The following is a 16,502-nucleotide window of genomic DNA, read 5'->3' on the forward strand; positions in this document are numbered from 1 at the left end:
ATAATTACTCAGTACTTACCCAAATAAATACTATTAATTAACTACATGTACTTACTATAGAGTTTTGGATTATGGTTAGTTATATGTAATTATGCATAATTTACTGTTATTACTATAGTAAGGACATGTAGTAACATGTAACTACGGCACTATAAAGTGTTACCCAAATTCAAAATTTTAATTTAAATGTTAAAGGAAAACTTCAGAAAGAAAATGAATCGAAATCTGTACATTGTAATTTATATATATATATATATACATACACACATATATATATATATATATATATATATATATATATATATATATATATATATATATATATATATCCCTGGCACATAAAAGTTCCTGAAATTGAAGAAACACCCCTATCTAAATGAGGTTTACATCATCTGCACTCATTCAGAATTTTTAATCGTTCGTGTTTGTCCAAATTTCAGAGCACCGTGAATTACTATCTACAGTCGGATCTTTATCATCAGCCACTCGAGTGTGGCCCACACAGATAGAAATACTCACCAAACACCAAGAGCACATTCTTAAGATCTATGAAAGAATTGCATCAATGGGCTGCTTATCAGACACAACCAAACAACACACATCAAAGTGATCCGATAATACAGATACACAATCAAAATCTCTAAAACTCATGGAAAAACACATGGAAAAATTGTAAGGATGGAATACATAAGTAAATCACATAAGTCCTCACACACAAACACACACGATTCTTTCAGACCCACACGGGCAGGGCAAACAAACACACGCACAGTGTGGTGTTTCCACACAGACAGAGATTAGATCATTATGATGGTAGATTGAGGTCTGTCAGACAGGTAGATAAGGAGCGAACCACACGCATGCACAGACGCTTTATGACTCATGTTTCAGCGAGTTTTCATTGCTCCGGAAACACACACAGCCCCGCAGAGAAGACCTCCCACAAAGCAGACAGAGCCAAGACTACACAACCAGACCCAACAAACAAACCACACCACAGCGTCAACACAGCGCCTAAGCAACACCGGGGGACATGCTGTCTGTCATTTCAATACCTTTAAACTACTTGTTGACTTCACTACTAATCCCCAAGATACTTTCATCCAATATGAGAAAAAAAAACTGATTATGTAAAAGGAAACAACATTATTTATTACAGAAAAACATGTCTGAAAATTACATCTTAAGACTGAAAATATAAACATTTCATGAGATTTTGGATGATTCACAACCTCTTTTTCCAGGAGTGCAAAAGCACATTCTGAGACAAGTCAGAATATATCTGACCAAGTAACAAACAGAAAAAAATAAGAAACAACATATATTCACAATACTAGAGAATGCATGAAAGTAGAAACTCAATAATTCGCAATAAAAAGAGTAAAAACTACTCTTCTGCCTCCTGGTGGTGCCTTTTGCAATCTTCACAAGCTCACTTGAGTTCGTTACTACTGCCACACAGAGGCTGACTTGAGAATTAAGCATTCAAATTTTGGCTTCTAAAGCATTCAAAGTTTGTCTTTTTTGCTTGTTCACTTTTATACAGAGATGGATCAGATGATCCAACAGATTTATCACATCTGCTCCCAGCATTAACTGAATTAGTGCAGAATTTACCCAAGCAAATCAAATTAGTACTGTTCACGTCAGAAAAATATTCAGCTTTTGCTGAATTTACCCAATTTAGATTTGATAACACTACTGATATGAAGATGGTTTGTATAATAAAGCCATTACTAAAACACATACAATTCATTTGATTACCAACAGAATGGGGCTCAAAATCACGTCGATAGTCCGAACAGCTGAAACCTCTTTCCTTTGCTCTATAAATAGAAAAAAATAGAAAGAAAAAAAAATCAACTTGACTTCACTATTCACTAGCAGGTTTTGACATGCATATGATACTGCTACATGACAAGAGGTTTAATGGAGATAGAAATGAGATTTCACAATGATTTTGGGGACATTCAGTGAATTAGCACTCTTAAACACACAGGATACATTCTGCATACAAGCAGAGATCATTTTACCTCTTTTATTCAGCTTTGTCTTTCTGCACTTGCCCTTCTTTCTCACGGTTTGTCATGCATTTATTCCAGTACATCAGGATCTGTGCTAACATCACCCCACTGCCACAACAGGCCAGTGCATGCATCTGACTTGAGAGAGAAAGGCCTGTGACCTTCAGAAAGAGAGAGAGATTATAAATATGAAAAGAGATATCATAATAATAATGGGTAATATTAACATACTAATATGAATATGAAGACCAGAGCTAGTTGTCACACATTTTACTACAGTAAATATTTAAATAAATACATGTATTTTCTGTACAGGAAAATATCTTAAAGTCTTGGATTAAAAAAAGCTATAAACATTTGTACTATTATTGCCCAGAAAAAAAAAAGATAGTTAATTAAACACTGACCTACAGCACAAGTTCTTACAGTGGAACTCTTTTTTTTATATTGTTTATTGTGTGTTGTGTGTGTATGATTGTGCATTTTTGCAGCTTTGAGTCCAAAACAAATTTCCTGAAAAGGACAATAAAGTATACTCTAACGCTAACTAACTCTAATCAAGCATTGAGAAATGTGATTTTTTAATTGTTTGAAAATTCTCTCATGAAATTTGGCACAAAGTGCTTGAGCCTGAGCCTTTGATGTATGCTCCTTTTATACCCAAACACGATACTCTCACCTATTACCAATTCACCTACTTATTGTGGACTGTTTCAAAACTGTTTATGTTGGATATCATAGAATCGTTTCAATTTTATTTTTCCTCTTTCCCAACGTTTTTGGAGTGCGTTGCAGCCATCTTAATCAAAATTGATTTATATTTACAAAATACAATTAAGTTGATCAGCGAAAACATTGGAAAAATTTTCTTTGTACTTTTGTCAGTTAAATGAAGGTTCAAGAGAATTAACAAATCACAGATTCTTGATTTTATTGCATTTCACAAAACTTTTCTGGAAATGGGGTTGTACAATAACAAACCTTTTTTATCAATACGTATCATTATTAATCAACTGCACATTTGTTTAGAATTGTATTATTTAAATAAATATATTTTATTTAAATAAATATAAAATATTTATAATTTTAAAAATGTATAAAATTGTGACAGCTTGACTGACCTGAGAAATCTTTACATAGTTGGCCACTATCCTAATGTATGCCAGTGTGATCAACAGCCATAGCAAAAATACTATGACATTAAAACTTTAGTTTGTAGGACAGAATTCACAAAAATTATAATTTAAAAGGAGTTTCAGGTACACTTTATTGCCAAAAGTATTGGGACACCCCTCCAAATCATTTAATTCAAGTGTTCCAATCATTTCCATGGCCACAGGTATAAAATCAAGCACCTAGGCATGCAGACTGCTTCTACAAACATCTGTGAAAGAATAAGTCGCTCTCAGGAGCTCGGTGAATTCAAGCATGGTACCGTGATAGGTTGCCACCTGTGCAACAAGTCCATTCCTGAAATTGCCTACTAAATATTCCACAGTCAACTGTTAGTGGTATCATAAAAGTGGAAAAGTGGAAGCAATTGGGAACAACATCAACTCAGCCAAGCAGTGGTAGGCCACGTAAAATCACAGAGCGGGGTCAGCGCATGCTGAGGCGCACAGTGAGCAGAAGTCATCAACTTTCTGCAGTCAATAGCTACAGACCTCCAAACTTCTTGTGGCCTTCAGATTAGCTCAAGAACAGCATGTAGAGATCTTAATGGAATGGGTTTCCATGGCCGAGCAGCTGCATCCAAGCCTTACATCACCAAGTGCAATGCAAAGCGTCGGATACAGTGGTGTAAAGCACGCCACCACTGGACTCTAGAGCAGTGGAGACGTGTTCTCTGGAGTGACCAATCACGCTTCTCTGTCTGGCAATCTGATGGACGCGTCTGGGTTTAGCAGTTGCAGGAGAACAGTACTTGCCTGACTGCATTGTGCCAAGTGTAAAGTTTGGTGGAGGGGGGATTACGGTGTGGGGTTGTTTTTCAGGGGTTGGGCTTGAACCCTTAGTTCCAGTGAAAGGAACTCTTAATGCTTCAGCATACCAAGACATTTTGGACAATTTCATGCTCCCAACTTTGTGGGAACAGTTTGGGGATGGCCCCTTCCTGTTCCAACATGACTGCGCACCAGTGCACAAAGCAAGTCCATAAAGACATGGATGAGCGAGTTTGGTGTGGAGGAACTTGACTGGCCTGCACAGAGTCCTGACCTCAACCCGATAGAACACCTTTGGGATGAATTAGAGCGGAGATTGTGAGCCAGGCCTTCTCGCCAACATCACTACCTGACCTCACAAATGTGCTTCTAGAAGAATGGACAAAAATTTCCATAAACACACTCCTAAACCTTGTGGAAAGCATTCCCAGAAGAGTTGAAGCTGTTATAGCTGCAAAGGGTGGGCCAACTCCATATTAAACCCTACAGATTAGGAATGGGATGTCAATAAAGTTCATGTGCACATAAAGGCAGGCGTCCCAAAACTTTTGGCAATATGGTGTATTTGACTTTGTTTTTGAAAGCCATCATATAAAACCACTGCTAGATAAAACATTTATCTCACAAACATTTGTGTAATAGGACATTTAACTCAAAACCAGTTACTGAGATATAGACCTTGAAACAATATCCCTGTTTGACAACCAACCCTAGTCTCCCTTACATGAGTACAATATCTGCCCTGAACCAGTACATGTACATGTGTGTGTGTGTGTGTGTGTGTGAGTTTGCACCTGCAGGGAACTGAAGGTACGCCCCAGAGAGCCGAGAAAGTCCAGGAAAACAGAGAGTGCAGAAAGCTGTCCTGTGTGTCCACATTTAAAGTTACTGCCTGCCTGGAAAAACTGAAACACAAATAACATAAAATACACAAAAAAATGTTCTTGTTTGTTTTTATTAAAAAATTTTTTACACATGCAGATTTTTGGGGTGGGGGGTTGAACAAAGTCCTGTCTTACCCTTCCAGCAACAACCAACAGCACATTCCAATCATGCAGTGTCCAAACCACTGACACAGGGGTCAAAGGTGAGGCCAGCAGGAACATAAAGCCACAGTATAGAGCAAGAAAATATATACCTGCATGAAGAACCAAAACACACATTAGATTATGAAGAAGGACATTCTCTCCATATGGTTTAAGCCTTCTTTTTCTAACCTTTTATGGTTTTCCCTCGGTAGTGCTGGATGAGCAATGCCAGGACAGCAATCTGGATCAATGCAAACAAACTTTCCCCCCAGGCTCTGCATACACACACACACACACACACACACACACACACACACACACACACACACACACACACACACACATATGCATGTCTAAGCATGACACTTAGCACATTCCTCTCTACAGTATATGTAAACTTTTGACATTAAGGCAAAAGCTGTTTTACCCAATGGGAAAGTTTTGAGTGTAGCAGAAAGCTGCATGAGTAGAGATGGCCAACATCTCCAGAAAAACAGATGCAAGACACAGTCCATTAGAACTTCCAGACCAAAGGACTTTGCAGATCTGAGGCAGTGGAGCTGTGCAAAGAAGCAGTGTTATTTTATTATTATTTTGAATTAGTTTTCATTTTCATATTTTCTGTTTTCATTTTAGTTAAAGTTTACATTTTTTTTTAGTTTTCCAATATAGTTTTTATTATTGTTTTTTTCTTTTCTTCTGATTTTATTAAACTAAAATGAGAAAAGTTACCTTGGAAACTAGCTTAAATTTAAAAAAAGAAAGGTTTTTTTTTTTTTTGTATTTTATTTTATTTTTAGTAAAGGTTTGTTTTTCAAGTGACAGAAGAGTTTTTTTATGGCTTTAGTTTTATTTAACTATAATAACCCAGGGAATAAGTTGATAAACACATACTATAAAACACAGTGTCAATATTTTTTCAACTTTGGAGGATATTAAATAGACTACTACTTACCAATAACAATTCCCATCAAAATAAATATTCCCATAGTCTTACTCAGGACAATCTTCAGACAAGGTACTAGAGATCAATACACACAGTAAATAAATATCATGTCTACATGAACATCTGTCATATGTGCACACACACATTAACATCATTACAACAAGTCATCTGTGTGATGCAGTAATAATGCTATTACGATAACATAACAGTAAAATGCTTTTGTTTAGGATATGTTTTCACAAATCAGGACATATATTCACTGAAAAATAAATATATGGATACATTCACTGACATTTTCACAAGTTTATACGAGAAAAAAGCTTACCGTGCATAAAATTGAAGTAAATGAAAAAGTGGTCATAACATTTTTCTGGCATGAAGAAAGTTAACAAAAAATCTTTCAACGGAGGCATCGTCCCTTGGTCAGACGTGTCCATAGTTCATGTAGTCCTGTCAGTGGTCGTTTATCGTATCCCGACCCAGATCTTCAGCACGGACAATAATCAGTGAATTAAATACATTGGCAACTTCCTTTTACAAGGCTAAACTAGTCGTCTAAAATACGTGACTTTTTTGTCGTCGTTTATAACGTCTAAGCTAAATCTTTTTTAAAACTAATGGCCATTCATAACAAATGATGGTAAATTGACGGTAAAGCAAGCCTCACCAATGATGTTAAGTTTTAGAGGGGCGTGCATGTCTCTGGGGTTAGAGATCATATACATGTACGGCAGTTAGCTTATGCTGTTTTTAAAGCACCCGAATGGAGAGCATTTTCCTGGAAATGTGTTAACGAAGTTAAATTATTTAATAATCAAAGCCTGTTTAGTTCACAAAATAGTTTTTGTTTTTCCGCAACTCCATGTTTTTGGCATCAGTACGCCGCGCCAGACCAGCAGCACTGGAAAACTGTGTTCGTACAGGGGGCGCTCGCGGCTCAGACATACAGACAAATGTCGCATACTAGCATTCTTCTCTTTTTATTCCTGCCGTAGAAAGATATGGTAAAAAAATAAATAAAATAAGAGCAGTATGCTAGTATTCCGTTCCGAATTCAGCAAAAATCTAAAGCGGCCGCATTTAAATCGATTCAAATACACCAATCAGCTAACAAGTGCTCTCTTGGGGAAATTGTCTCTTCATTTCTGAGAGTTCTCAATCAAACAACAAAGCACATAGGCCTACATTTTCTTCACCAAATACATTTCACATTATTTGTGACCCTGGACCAAAAAACCAGTCAGAAGTTGGGTATATTTGTGGAAATACCAACAATACGATTGTATGGATCAAAATGATTTATTTTTCTTTTCATTAGTATATTAAGTAAAGATCATGTTCCATAAAGATATTTTGTAAATTTCCTACCTTAAATATATCAAAAATGTATTTAGTAGTAATATGTGCTGCTAAGGACTTAATTTCGACAACTTTAAAGGCTATTTTTTCAATATTTTTATTTATTTATTTTTTGCACCCTCAGATTCCAGATTTTCAAATACAGTAGTCAACATTTGAAGTGGATCAAAAAAGTTCATCAAAGTTGTCCTAAGAACTAAGTTGTCCTAAGAAGGTTTTAGGACAACTTTGATGAAAGGTTTTGATCCACTTCAAATGTAGACTACTGTAGTTGCATCCAAAATTGCAGCCAAATATTGTCCTATCCTAACAAACCATACATCAATGGAAAGGTTATTTATTCAGATTTCAGATGATGAATAAATCTCAATTTTAAAAAACAATTTACCCTAATGACTGCTTTTGTGGTCCATGGTCATATTTTTGGTATTATTTAAATAAAAAAAAAACAAAAAAAAAAAAAACATAATATTAATACAGTTGAATTTCAAACATCTTTACTACTCGACCTTAACAATAACTGAGTAGAATAGTCCAATCTGAATTTATAGTCATATAAATGAAGTGCATATACATGTAAATAGATGTCTTTTTAAATATGGACTTTTCTGTCACCATACTTTATTCAATTTGAGGGTACTAAGTTGACATTATATAAATAAAATAGTATACATGTAAAATTCTTAGTAGTAATATTATATGAACGATACTTTAAAAACAAATGATATCAGATGTATTTTATACATTCTATAAAAAAAACAGGAGGCTTAATGGCCCAGGTAAGGGGCAATTTACATTATTTTCAATTTGTCACTGCACTGTAACTACAGCTATATTACAATTTATTCCCCTAAAAATAACACACAGTATGAGCCACTAATCATGCCTATCATGCTAAACATGTAATCAGTAAATTTCTCATGGGAGATGTTTATGTTTGGCTTGTGTTGCCTTCCTATTAACTTTTTATGATGCTGTAAATAGATTTATTATTAGAAAATTAATTTCTATATAATTATGTGTATTTAATTATTTATTTATGTATGTATTTTTGTTTTGTTTTAAAACCTCTTTTAATGCTTTGCTTATTCTCACAAGTTTCAGTTGATGATTTTTGGTGCATGCAAATTAAGTACTGAAGCATAAACAAAGGAATTGTTTTTATTTTCTGAACTGACAACTATACAAGCTAAGTATGAGGGGAAACTGAGGATATTGATGATCGTTATCCTGTCATGCTAATCCGATTGAGCAAATTTGTGTGAATTGTGTTTGAGACAATGGAAGAAATTAAATCATTCACGTTAAAAATTAAATCATGAACGAATACTGAGATAAGATGCCAAGATAAGAGGACTTTATAATCTGATACTGGTTCATATTCATTTAACACAAAAGATATGTGTTATTCTTTTACTGATCTAAGTAAACTATTTAAAACACTCCAAAACAAGTCACTATGCTACATGGGTATAAACACGTAGCCACTATCACTCAATGGATACATGAGAGGAAAATATCAGATGAACCAACATTTTATTTTTTATTTTTGCATTGGAATTTACTATAATGATTTATGTAGTTATAGCCACACCCAGCTGTTTTGATGATCCACTTATTGCTATTAGTTTAAAGAATGCTTGCATGAAGGGATGTGCATCCTGAAGAAGGCCGTGTCAAGCCAAAACGCCTTGATCAACACTTTTTAATGTTTTAATGACTTAGATCAATTTATTAAAGGCTTTTTATGCTTAACCATGTGAGTGCTTTGGAATTTTATTGTTTCATTTAAAACACTTTCCAAATAAATATTTTGTGACATTGACATTATATGTGATTTTACAATGGTTTGATACTTTTAATGAAAGATTGCCGCAATCTTTTTGTCCATGGTTTCCCTAAAAGGGTGTGTCAGTCGGTATGTTTTAGTTTGCTGGGGTTAGGGGTTACGCAAACAGGAAAAGCCTTTAAAGGAGAGATGTGTTCTTGTAGTGTTTCCATAAACTATGACAGCACCTCTTCTCAAACATAAACTCTGCCGAACATCAAAAACTAACTCATACTGTGTGACAAACAAAATCTGTTTATTCTCAGTCATTAGAAATTTGTTCTACTCCTTTAATGGAAATGCTAACACAAAATGTTCAAAAGCGTGGGAACTTTCTTGAGTGAAATAAACCAGTTACAACAGCAGAATGAGTACATGTTATTAATACATATAGGCTGGGAGGCAACTGTCGTTTAATAATTCCTCTTTTATACTGACATTGATGGTCTTTTAGATAACATTATTTGTTTTACAGCGTCATTGTCAAGGTGTTTTTCTCTCAGTACGCAGACAGTCCAAAGTCCCACAGTGCATTTGGTTTATAGCACCCTTTTCAAACATAATTTAGTCAAGTGAATACATCCCACATACATATTTCCCGCAGTTCATAATTTCTTTCATGTCAGACCTGCCTCTGGCTGCAACTGAATGATTATGTACTGTTTATATGTGTTATGACAACCAGAGTGACATTTCTGAATCTCCACAAAAATTTAATAAAATGCATATAAAACATATATATTATGTTATAAACATAAATTTGTATAAATGGGTCATAGACTGTAGTTTTTAATGTTTGATGATGGTTGTTTTAAAAGCTATAAGGTCCAGAGCCGTATTCACAAAACATTTCATTCTCCTAAATAGCAGTAAAAGTTCTTAGTTAAGAGTTTTCTCTTAAAACCTATTCGCAAAGCTGCTGAAACCAACTTTTACTAAGGAACAGAGAGAAGTCTTAAGCTACGAGTAAGGGCGGGGTTGACCTCGTTGCTATGAATGATAGCAACAGACTTACTAACAATGCACACAGTGATTCAGCTGATAGGGCAGGGGTCTCTGTCATCATAGAAATACTGTAGAACGAGGTATCATGTTGTCATATTCAAATAAAGATTTTAAAACAAAAATCGTTGCCATATTCAAATAAAGATTTTAAAATGTAGGCTAAATGTCACTAAGTAAACAAGTATATGTTGTCAGCCTCTTACATGTCTGCATCTCGAGAGACTGCAGAATTCAAGCGACAAATGATGTTTTATAAACAACGGTCGGGAAGAGCACGTTCAAATGGTTAATCTAATCAACTTGAGAGGAGGATATGGAGGAGTACTCTGTGTCTGGGCTAAATTCCGAGCTCGGAGCCCTCAATCCCCTTGGACAGCACGTCAAATACACTAATTTTACTCATTTACTTTATTCGATCATTTGTAAGTGTGAACTCGTGAAAACAAACTGCAACATGTAATCAGATATTATTTTCTTTTTTTCTTTTCAAAGATTTATTTTTTTGCCATTTTTGCATTTTTATTATGATAGGACATGTGAGTAAACAGGAAGAGAAGTGGGAGAGAGAACATGGGTCACATGAGCTGCCCACAAGGCTATCGGCACAGACAATAGGAAGTTATTTTAAACTTGACCGCAATGTTTTATTCTACATCATTCAATGCATTTTGCCTGTACATAAATGAACCTTTATGTTATGTCATCGCAGATTAAATTTATCTTAAAAAAAAATAAATATTTATTGCATTTATGAAGAAACGATTCAGCACCCAAGGCTCTATCACCTATTGCCTCAATGCTGTACAGTGTCTTTGGCCAGATTGCTGAGGCAGACATCCATTTTAGGATTGTTTGTGATTTGGTCTTACTTAGAAGTCCCCTTGATTACCCCTAACTTTTTAAAGATTTAGAAAGTTGGTTTTAGCTCTGAAATGCTTTGTGAAATACTCAAAAAATTTAGGAGTCCTAAAATTAGGACTGGCATGCCCATTATTTTTAAGAGTTTCTCCTATATCGGCACATTAGGAGCTACTTTTAAACTTAAGATGTTTTGTGGATATGGCCCCTGTTGTTTATTAAAAAAGTCTGTGTGATTCCAGAGATTTCTTGGTAATAGGATTTGCTTGCCGTGTACAAACTGTTAATATGTTAACAATCACAAGTCCCTAAAAAACAAGAGAACATAAAACAATATATTTTTATATTGTATCGTTTATTTAGTCATAGATTCTCCAAAAAGGGTGGGGTTAGAGGAACTGTATTCCATGGGCTGGTCTTATCTTTACTCAATAATAAATGACCAGCAGTGTTTATAAAAACACTGCACTCTGGCAGACAGGCGACTTCAGGGTGTGTACAAGAGAGACAACGACCAAACTTTTTGTCAAGGTCTTTTATCAAGGAGCTTTTGATTTTAAATACTGTACAACTGTTATTCTTTGACTTCAGGATTAACACCCATCTTGCAGCATGTGTACAGGAAAATGTGCGCTTTGCGTCGGGACAAGTCTGTACCCATTGGCGGTCATCTCCATAATCTGTAATATTATGCTGTTTTTTCCTGGCTGGGATGTAAAGTACGCGCAGAACAGCCAAATTACAGAGGAGGTCAAATACATGGGAGGACTGATTGGAGGGGGGATAATGGTGAGTCTGGTTATGTTTAATTGTAATGTAACCCCTATTTAAACATCATAGAGAGTATATATGATAATGTATATCGTATAAATATGATTCTCCGTTTAGTCTGGGCCTTGTCAGTCACATGTTTGCTACAAATAAGCTCCCTTTGTAAGAATATGCAGAGTCTTAATTTGATTTAGGAAAGGAATGTAAGAAAAAAAAAGGAAAGTAAAGAAAAGAGTTTGCTTTATTTTATAAGAAACCATAATATAAAAAAAAGAAAAAGATGTTTAATGTGTAATGCCTATCTTTATGAGTCAAAGAGTGTGATTCTCCTAATAAGGTATTATAGTGGTGTTGCACCAAATCAGAATCAAAGTAAATCAAATGTGAAAAGGGTGGCCTTGAAACATAAATGTACAAAATACATTTATTGTGTGTTAGAGTCAATCCAAAATGTATCAAATGACGCCCTCTCTATTCTCCAGGTGTTGATTCCAGCATTTCACATTCACCTGACTGGAAAGCAGGGCTGCTGTGCTAATCGCTGTGGGGTGAGTGAGCAACCCTGCCACCAAAATACTCTTTATTTTTAGTCTGCAGTTTATAAATATCTACAATCCTTTAGTAATCAAGTTATGAAGAGAATTGTCCACTAGACATTTACAAGCCCAGGAGAAGTGATGCATTTGCCACATTGAAGCTTAAAACAAGGGTGTCCAATCCTGTTCCTCGAGACCTACTTTCAGCTCCAACCCTGATCAAACACAACTGAACCAGCTAATTAAGATATTCAGGAACACTTGATAATTACAGACATGATCGGGGTTGGATCTGAACTCAGCAGGTAGGTAGATCTCCAGGAACAGCATTGTGCATGCCTGGCTTAAAACGTACAAGTAAATCTGTTTAGGGATAAAAATAAAAAAGCTTTCATATTCAGAGCATTTAGAAAGCCAAGTGCAGAGATTTTATTCTAAGCAAACCTAATCTAATATAGCTGCGAGCAGCAAATATTGGGGTTCAAGCGCTTTAAGGCCTTTAAGCACAAAAGGTATTATGTTTTAATTAGCAAGCCTGTAACCACTTGGATCATAGATGGAAAAGACCATTTACAGCCAAGAGGCAATTTACCATAGGAAATATATGGGGTTTTTTTTAATTTGTTAGCAATTATAGCGCCACCTATGGTCTGATCTCCATAAAAGTTTGCATGCTTCTTTATAATCATATGTTGCATGTGCTCACCAAATATCAAGAAGTTCTGAGTTTTAATTTAGGATTTATAGGCTTTTTAGTATATTTTGCCACACCCTTTTCTAAACCCTATTATAGTTATCCAAAAGGTAAAGTTCAACATTTTTTTGATAATTAGATTATTTTATATATATAATTATTTATTCATTGGTTTTATTAAGGTTGAGCAAAAAAACTAGGACTAGTTCGCAAAAGTAGGTTTTTTACATAATCTAGAATATTTAATGAATGATTTGATTAACAGCAGTGGTTCTTGAGGCAAATTTGTTCAGTATGATGAGATCTAAAAAAAATGATATGAATGTTGTGTGTATATGTGAAAGTTTTAGACATTTCACACATACACACAAAATGAGCTCTATGTGTGCAGAGTTTGGTGAAAATATCTCATTCTGTTCACAAGTAATTTTAGTAAAAGTGGCTTTGAACATTTTGGCAAGCCTTAGAGACCGTGAATCAGAGTTTCAACTTTTTTTGTGATAATTATTGACAATCAGACTCCAGAGAATCTTGCTGCACTGGTTTGGTTCCGATCGGTTTTTCAAGAAATGCCAAATACACGAATCCGATGCATGAATTTTGTCTTGAGCCAAGGATTCCAATGATATAAGACTATTGGGTCTACACCTAATGGAATAGGAGTTATGAGTAATTTCACCCCTTATTGAAGCCCTAATAAAAGAAAAGAAAATGGTCACATATATGCACAAGAGTTGACCAATGACAATGTGAAAAAACAGGAGTATATAGGCCTACAAACTGATCGACTGACAAATGAGAAACAGGTGTTAAGACTTAGGACAAAAAACACAACAGGAAATACCCAAAATACCTTTAAAATGAAAATAACATTACAAAGAGACAACCCATAACTGAAAACAGACAACCCTTTTAAGTTGCTTACTTAAATCTATTACCGGCCAAATGAATTAAAAATCTCTTACGATAATATATATACACGTAGGACAGATATGTGTTGTGTTTCTAGATGTGTTGTGAGATCAGTGCCTATACTGTGTCAGAATTAAGAAAGAATTTTTGCTATGGACAGAATCTTCCCAAAAACAGTATGACAAATAAATGTATTTATAAAGTAACTAAGTACATGTGATGTACATCATTTGTCATGTGCTGGACAGACCGAAGTACAGACCTGTTTGAAAATACACAGGCGCTCCTCTGTTGTGAAAAAAAAAAAAAATCTATAAAGATGTGACTCATGAGTCTGACATGTGGCTTGAAAAATGTGCCCTTATTGTGACTTTTAGCAAATATTTGAAGTTTGTGACTTCTAGAACCTCAACAGTTTTACAGGAATCACCGGCTGACAACCACATCAAACGGTGACGGATGTGTAGGAGTTCAGTTATCAGACATGTTGTTGTGTGATCAGGAATTTTGAAATATGTATCATTTGCATGCAGTGTATGCTTCTCTCTATTTTTTTAATCATTAAAAGCTGAAGTAAGATACCAACTGTATTCACACTACCAGTCAAAAGTTTGGAACAATTAAGTATAATATTAAGAATAACATTTTTCATATTTTTGAAATGAATCTCTAATTCTCAACAAGGCTCTATTTTATCAGAAATACAGCAAAAACAGAAATATTGTGAAATATTAACATTTAAAATAAGGGTTTTGTTTTTACTGTATTTATCATCAAATAAATGCAGCCCTGGTGAGCATAAGAGACTCCTTTCAAAAACGTGAATGATTAAAGGTGCTAAAGAGGATCTTTTCGTCGACTGAGAAATCAAAGACTGTTAGTGAGTTTTTAAAATGAGCGCATGTATAAGAACAACCCCCCTCCTTCACAGCTCATTTAGAGGAAACGCCTCCCAAAACTCATGCACAAGTATTGGAACACGAGTGTTTATCACCGGCATTCGCTGTGTCGTGTTCGTGGATTCATTATGTCGGACTCACCGCAGGTAACTCATAATCTGCAGTTGTTACTCCTGTCTCCGGACAAAAACATAGCATGCGGCGCCTGTGGAGTGTGGAAAGTTACTGGAGCGCGCAGCGGCGCTCGTCTCTCACAAGGAACGTCATGGCAGTGATTGACAAGCCAGAGGGCCAATCGTTTACGTGATCATTGGCTGATGTTTTTAAGGCCCTACCTCGTGCACAGATGATGTATATTAATATTATTCCTTTCAGTGCACCTAATAAATAGTCTTTTATCAGTTAGTAAAGACAGTTTCAAGTAATATTGCAAAAATGTATAAAACAAAACATCCTCTTTAGCACCTTTAATTAATTTTCTAAACTTTTGTTCACTAATTAAATCATTCTCAAAATCTCCATTTTCTATTTCAGATGTTCCTGTCCATTTTATTTGCAGCAGTGGGTGTAGCTGGCGCCCTTTATAGTTTCGTAGTGGCAATGATGGGTCTAATCAATGGACCATACTGTAAATATTTACTTATTATATGGGGAACTCCCTTTAAAGAGAGGTAAGAGATACACATCAGCACTGTAAAGCATGTAATAACACGTTTTTTTCTGTTTAAACATGTTATGTCTATATCTTTCAGAAACGAGAGTTACCTTAAGGACCGTGACACGTGGGGAACTTGCATTGAGCCAAAGAATGTGGTGGAGTTTAATGTGGGTCTGTTCTCAACACTGCTGGTGACCAGCGCCGTGCAGCTCGTCCTCTGTGCCGCGCAGATGATCAACGGCCTCTTCGGCTGCCTCTGTGGTACCTGCAAGAAAGAGAAAGGGGTGAGAGTCTCCATTTGAGAAACAAAAAGAGATTGGTGAATGAGGAATACAAGAAAAGTTATGACACAATCTAATTCTAATAAATAAAATACACTGTCGACGTCGGTGAACGCTCAATGTCGCTACTGACCAATCACAATCAAGTAGCCTACCAACGTGATGCAGCGAGGTTTACAATGTTTTAAATTCAGTTAAGCAGCATTAGCATTTGAATTAGCCATTTGTATGCTTTTTTATATATATATTTTTTCTGTTAATACCAGAAATTTGATCTTTAATTCAATTAATTATACGATTTAACTGTTCACAACTTCATTCAAAACAAGTAACATAGCTAATCACAGATGGATTGAATGTCTTCTAAAGTCTTTGTTTTAAATAACTTGATTGGTCGTATGTTCTTTTCTTTTACTTTAATAACAGCGGTACTGAGACTTTTGTCTGTTGGCATTGTCTTACACTTTCTTCCATGTTTTTTAGCCACTGTAAGCTGAGCTCTCACTGCTCCAGATGCCAGGGAGATCACATCTACTATTCAGCCTCCCTAATCAGTTAACAAGCGCCCTCTTGCGGAAGATGCACTCTAAACATTTATATAGAGGTTCACTTGTACTTTTCTGTGTACACTTAATCGTGTTGTCAGGGTCACATATTGATGTTTATTGCTGATGTTTTGGTTTAATACTGTTTTTTTTTTTTTTTTTTTTTTCAAGTAAAAGCTTATGTATAACGATTTCCAGAGTGAATAATATTTTAA

The 16,502-nt window shown here is 35.3% G+C and overlaps 2 protein-coding genes across 2 annotated transcripts; one reads left to right on the forward strand and one right to left on the reverse strand.

The window, feature by feature from the left end:
- Positions 1-1,188: 1,188 nt before the first annotated feature.
- mpdu1a (mannose-P-dolichol utilization defect 1a) lies at positions 1,189-6,625 on the reverse strand. The gene is made up of 9 exons (XM_067407856.1): positions 6,609-6,625; positions 6,267-6,426; positions 5,951-6,016; positions 5,423-5,555; positions 5,185-5,270; positions 4,987-5,105; positions 4,762-4,872; positions 2,034-2,185; positions 1,189-1,826 (listed from the first exon to the last, which is right to left on the reverse strand). Exons 2-8 carry the CDS (start codon positions 6,376-6,378, stop codon positions 2,039-2,041), a joined length of 774 nt encoding a protein of 257 aa, XP_067263957.1. The 5' UTR covers positions 6,379-6,426; positions 6,609-6,625; the 3' UTR covers positions 1,189-1,826; positions 2,034-2,038.
- Positions 6,626-11,456: 4,831 nt separating this feature from the next.
- tm4sf21a (transmembrane 4 L six family member 21a) lies at positions 11,457-16,457 on the forward strand. The gene is made up of 5 exons (XM_067406845.1): positions 11,457-11,780; positions 12,245-12,310; positions 15,338-15,474; positions 15,556-15,745; positions 16,226-16,457. The coding sequence occupies exons 1-5, from the start codon at positions 11,604-11,606 to the stop codon at positions 16,232-16,234; spliced, it is 579 nt and encodes a 192-aa protein (XP_067262946.1). The 5' UTR covers positions 11,457-11,603; the 3' UTR covers positions 16,235-16,457.
- The last annotated feature ends 45 nt before the right edge of the window (positions 16,458-16,502 follow it).

The sequence above is a fragment of the Chanodichthys erythropterus genome, chromosome 13 (genome assembly GCF_024489055.1).
Source record: "Chanodichthys erythropterus isolate Z2021 chromosome 13, ASM2448905v1, whole genome shotgun sequence".
In the NCBI taxonomy this organism is placed as follows: Eukaryota; Metazoa; Chordata; class Actinopteri; order Cypriniformes; family Xenocyprididae; genus Chanodichthys; species Chanodichthys erythropterus.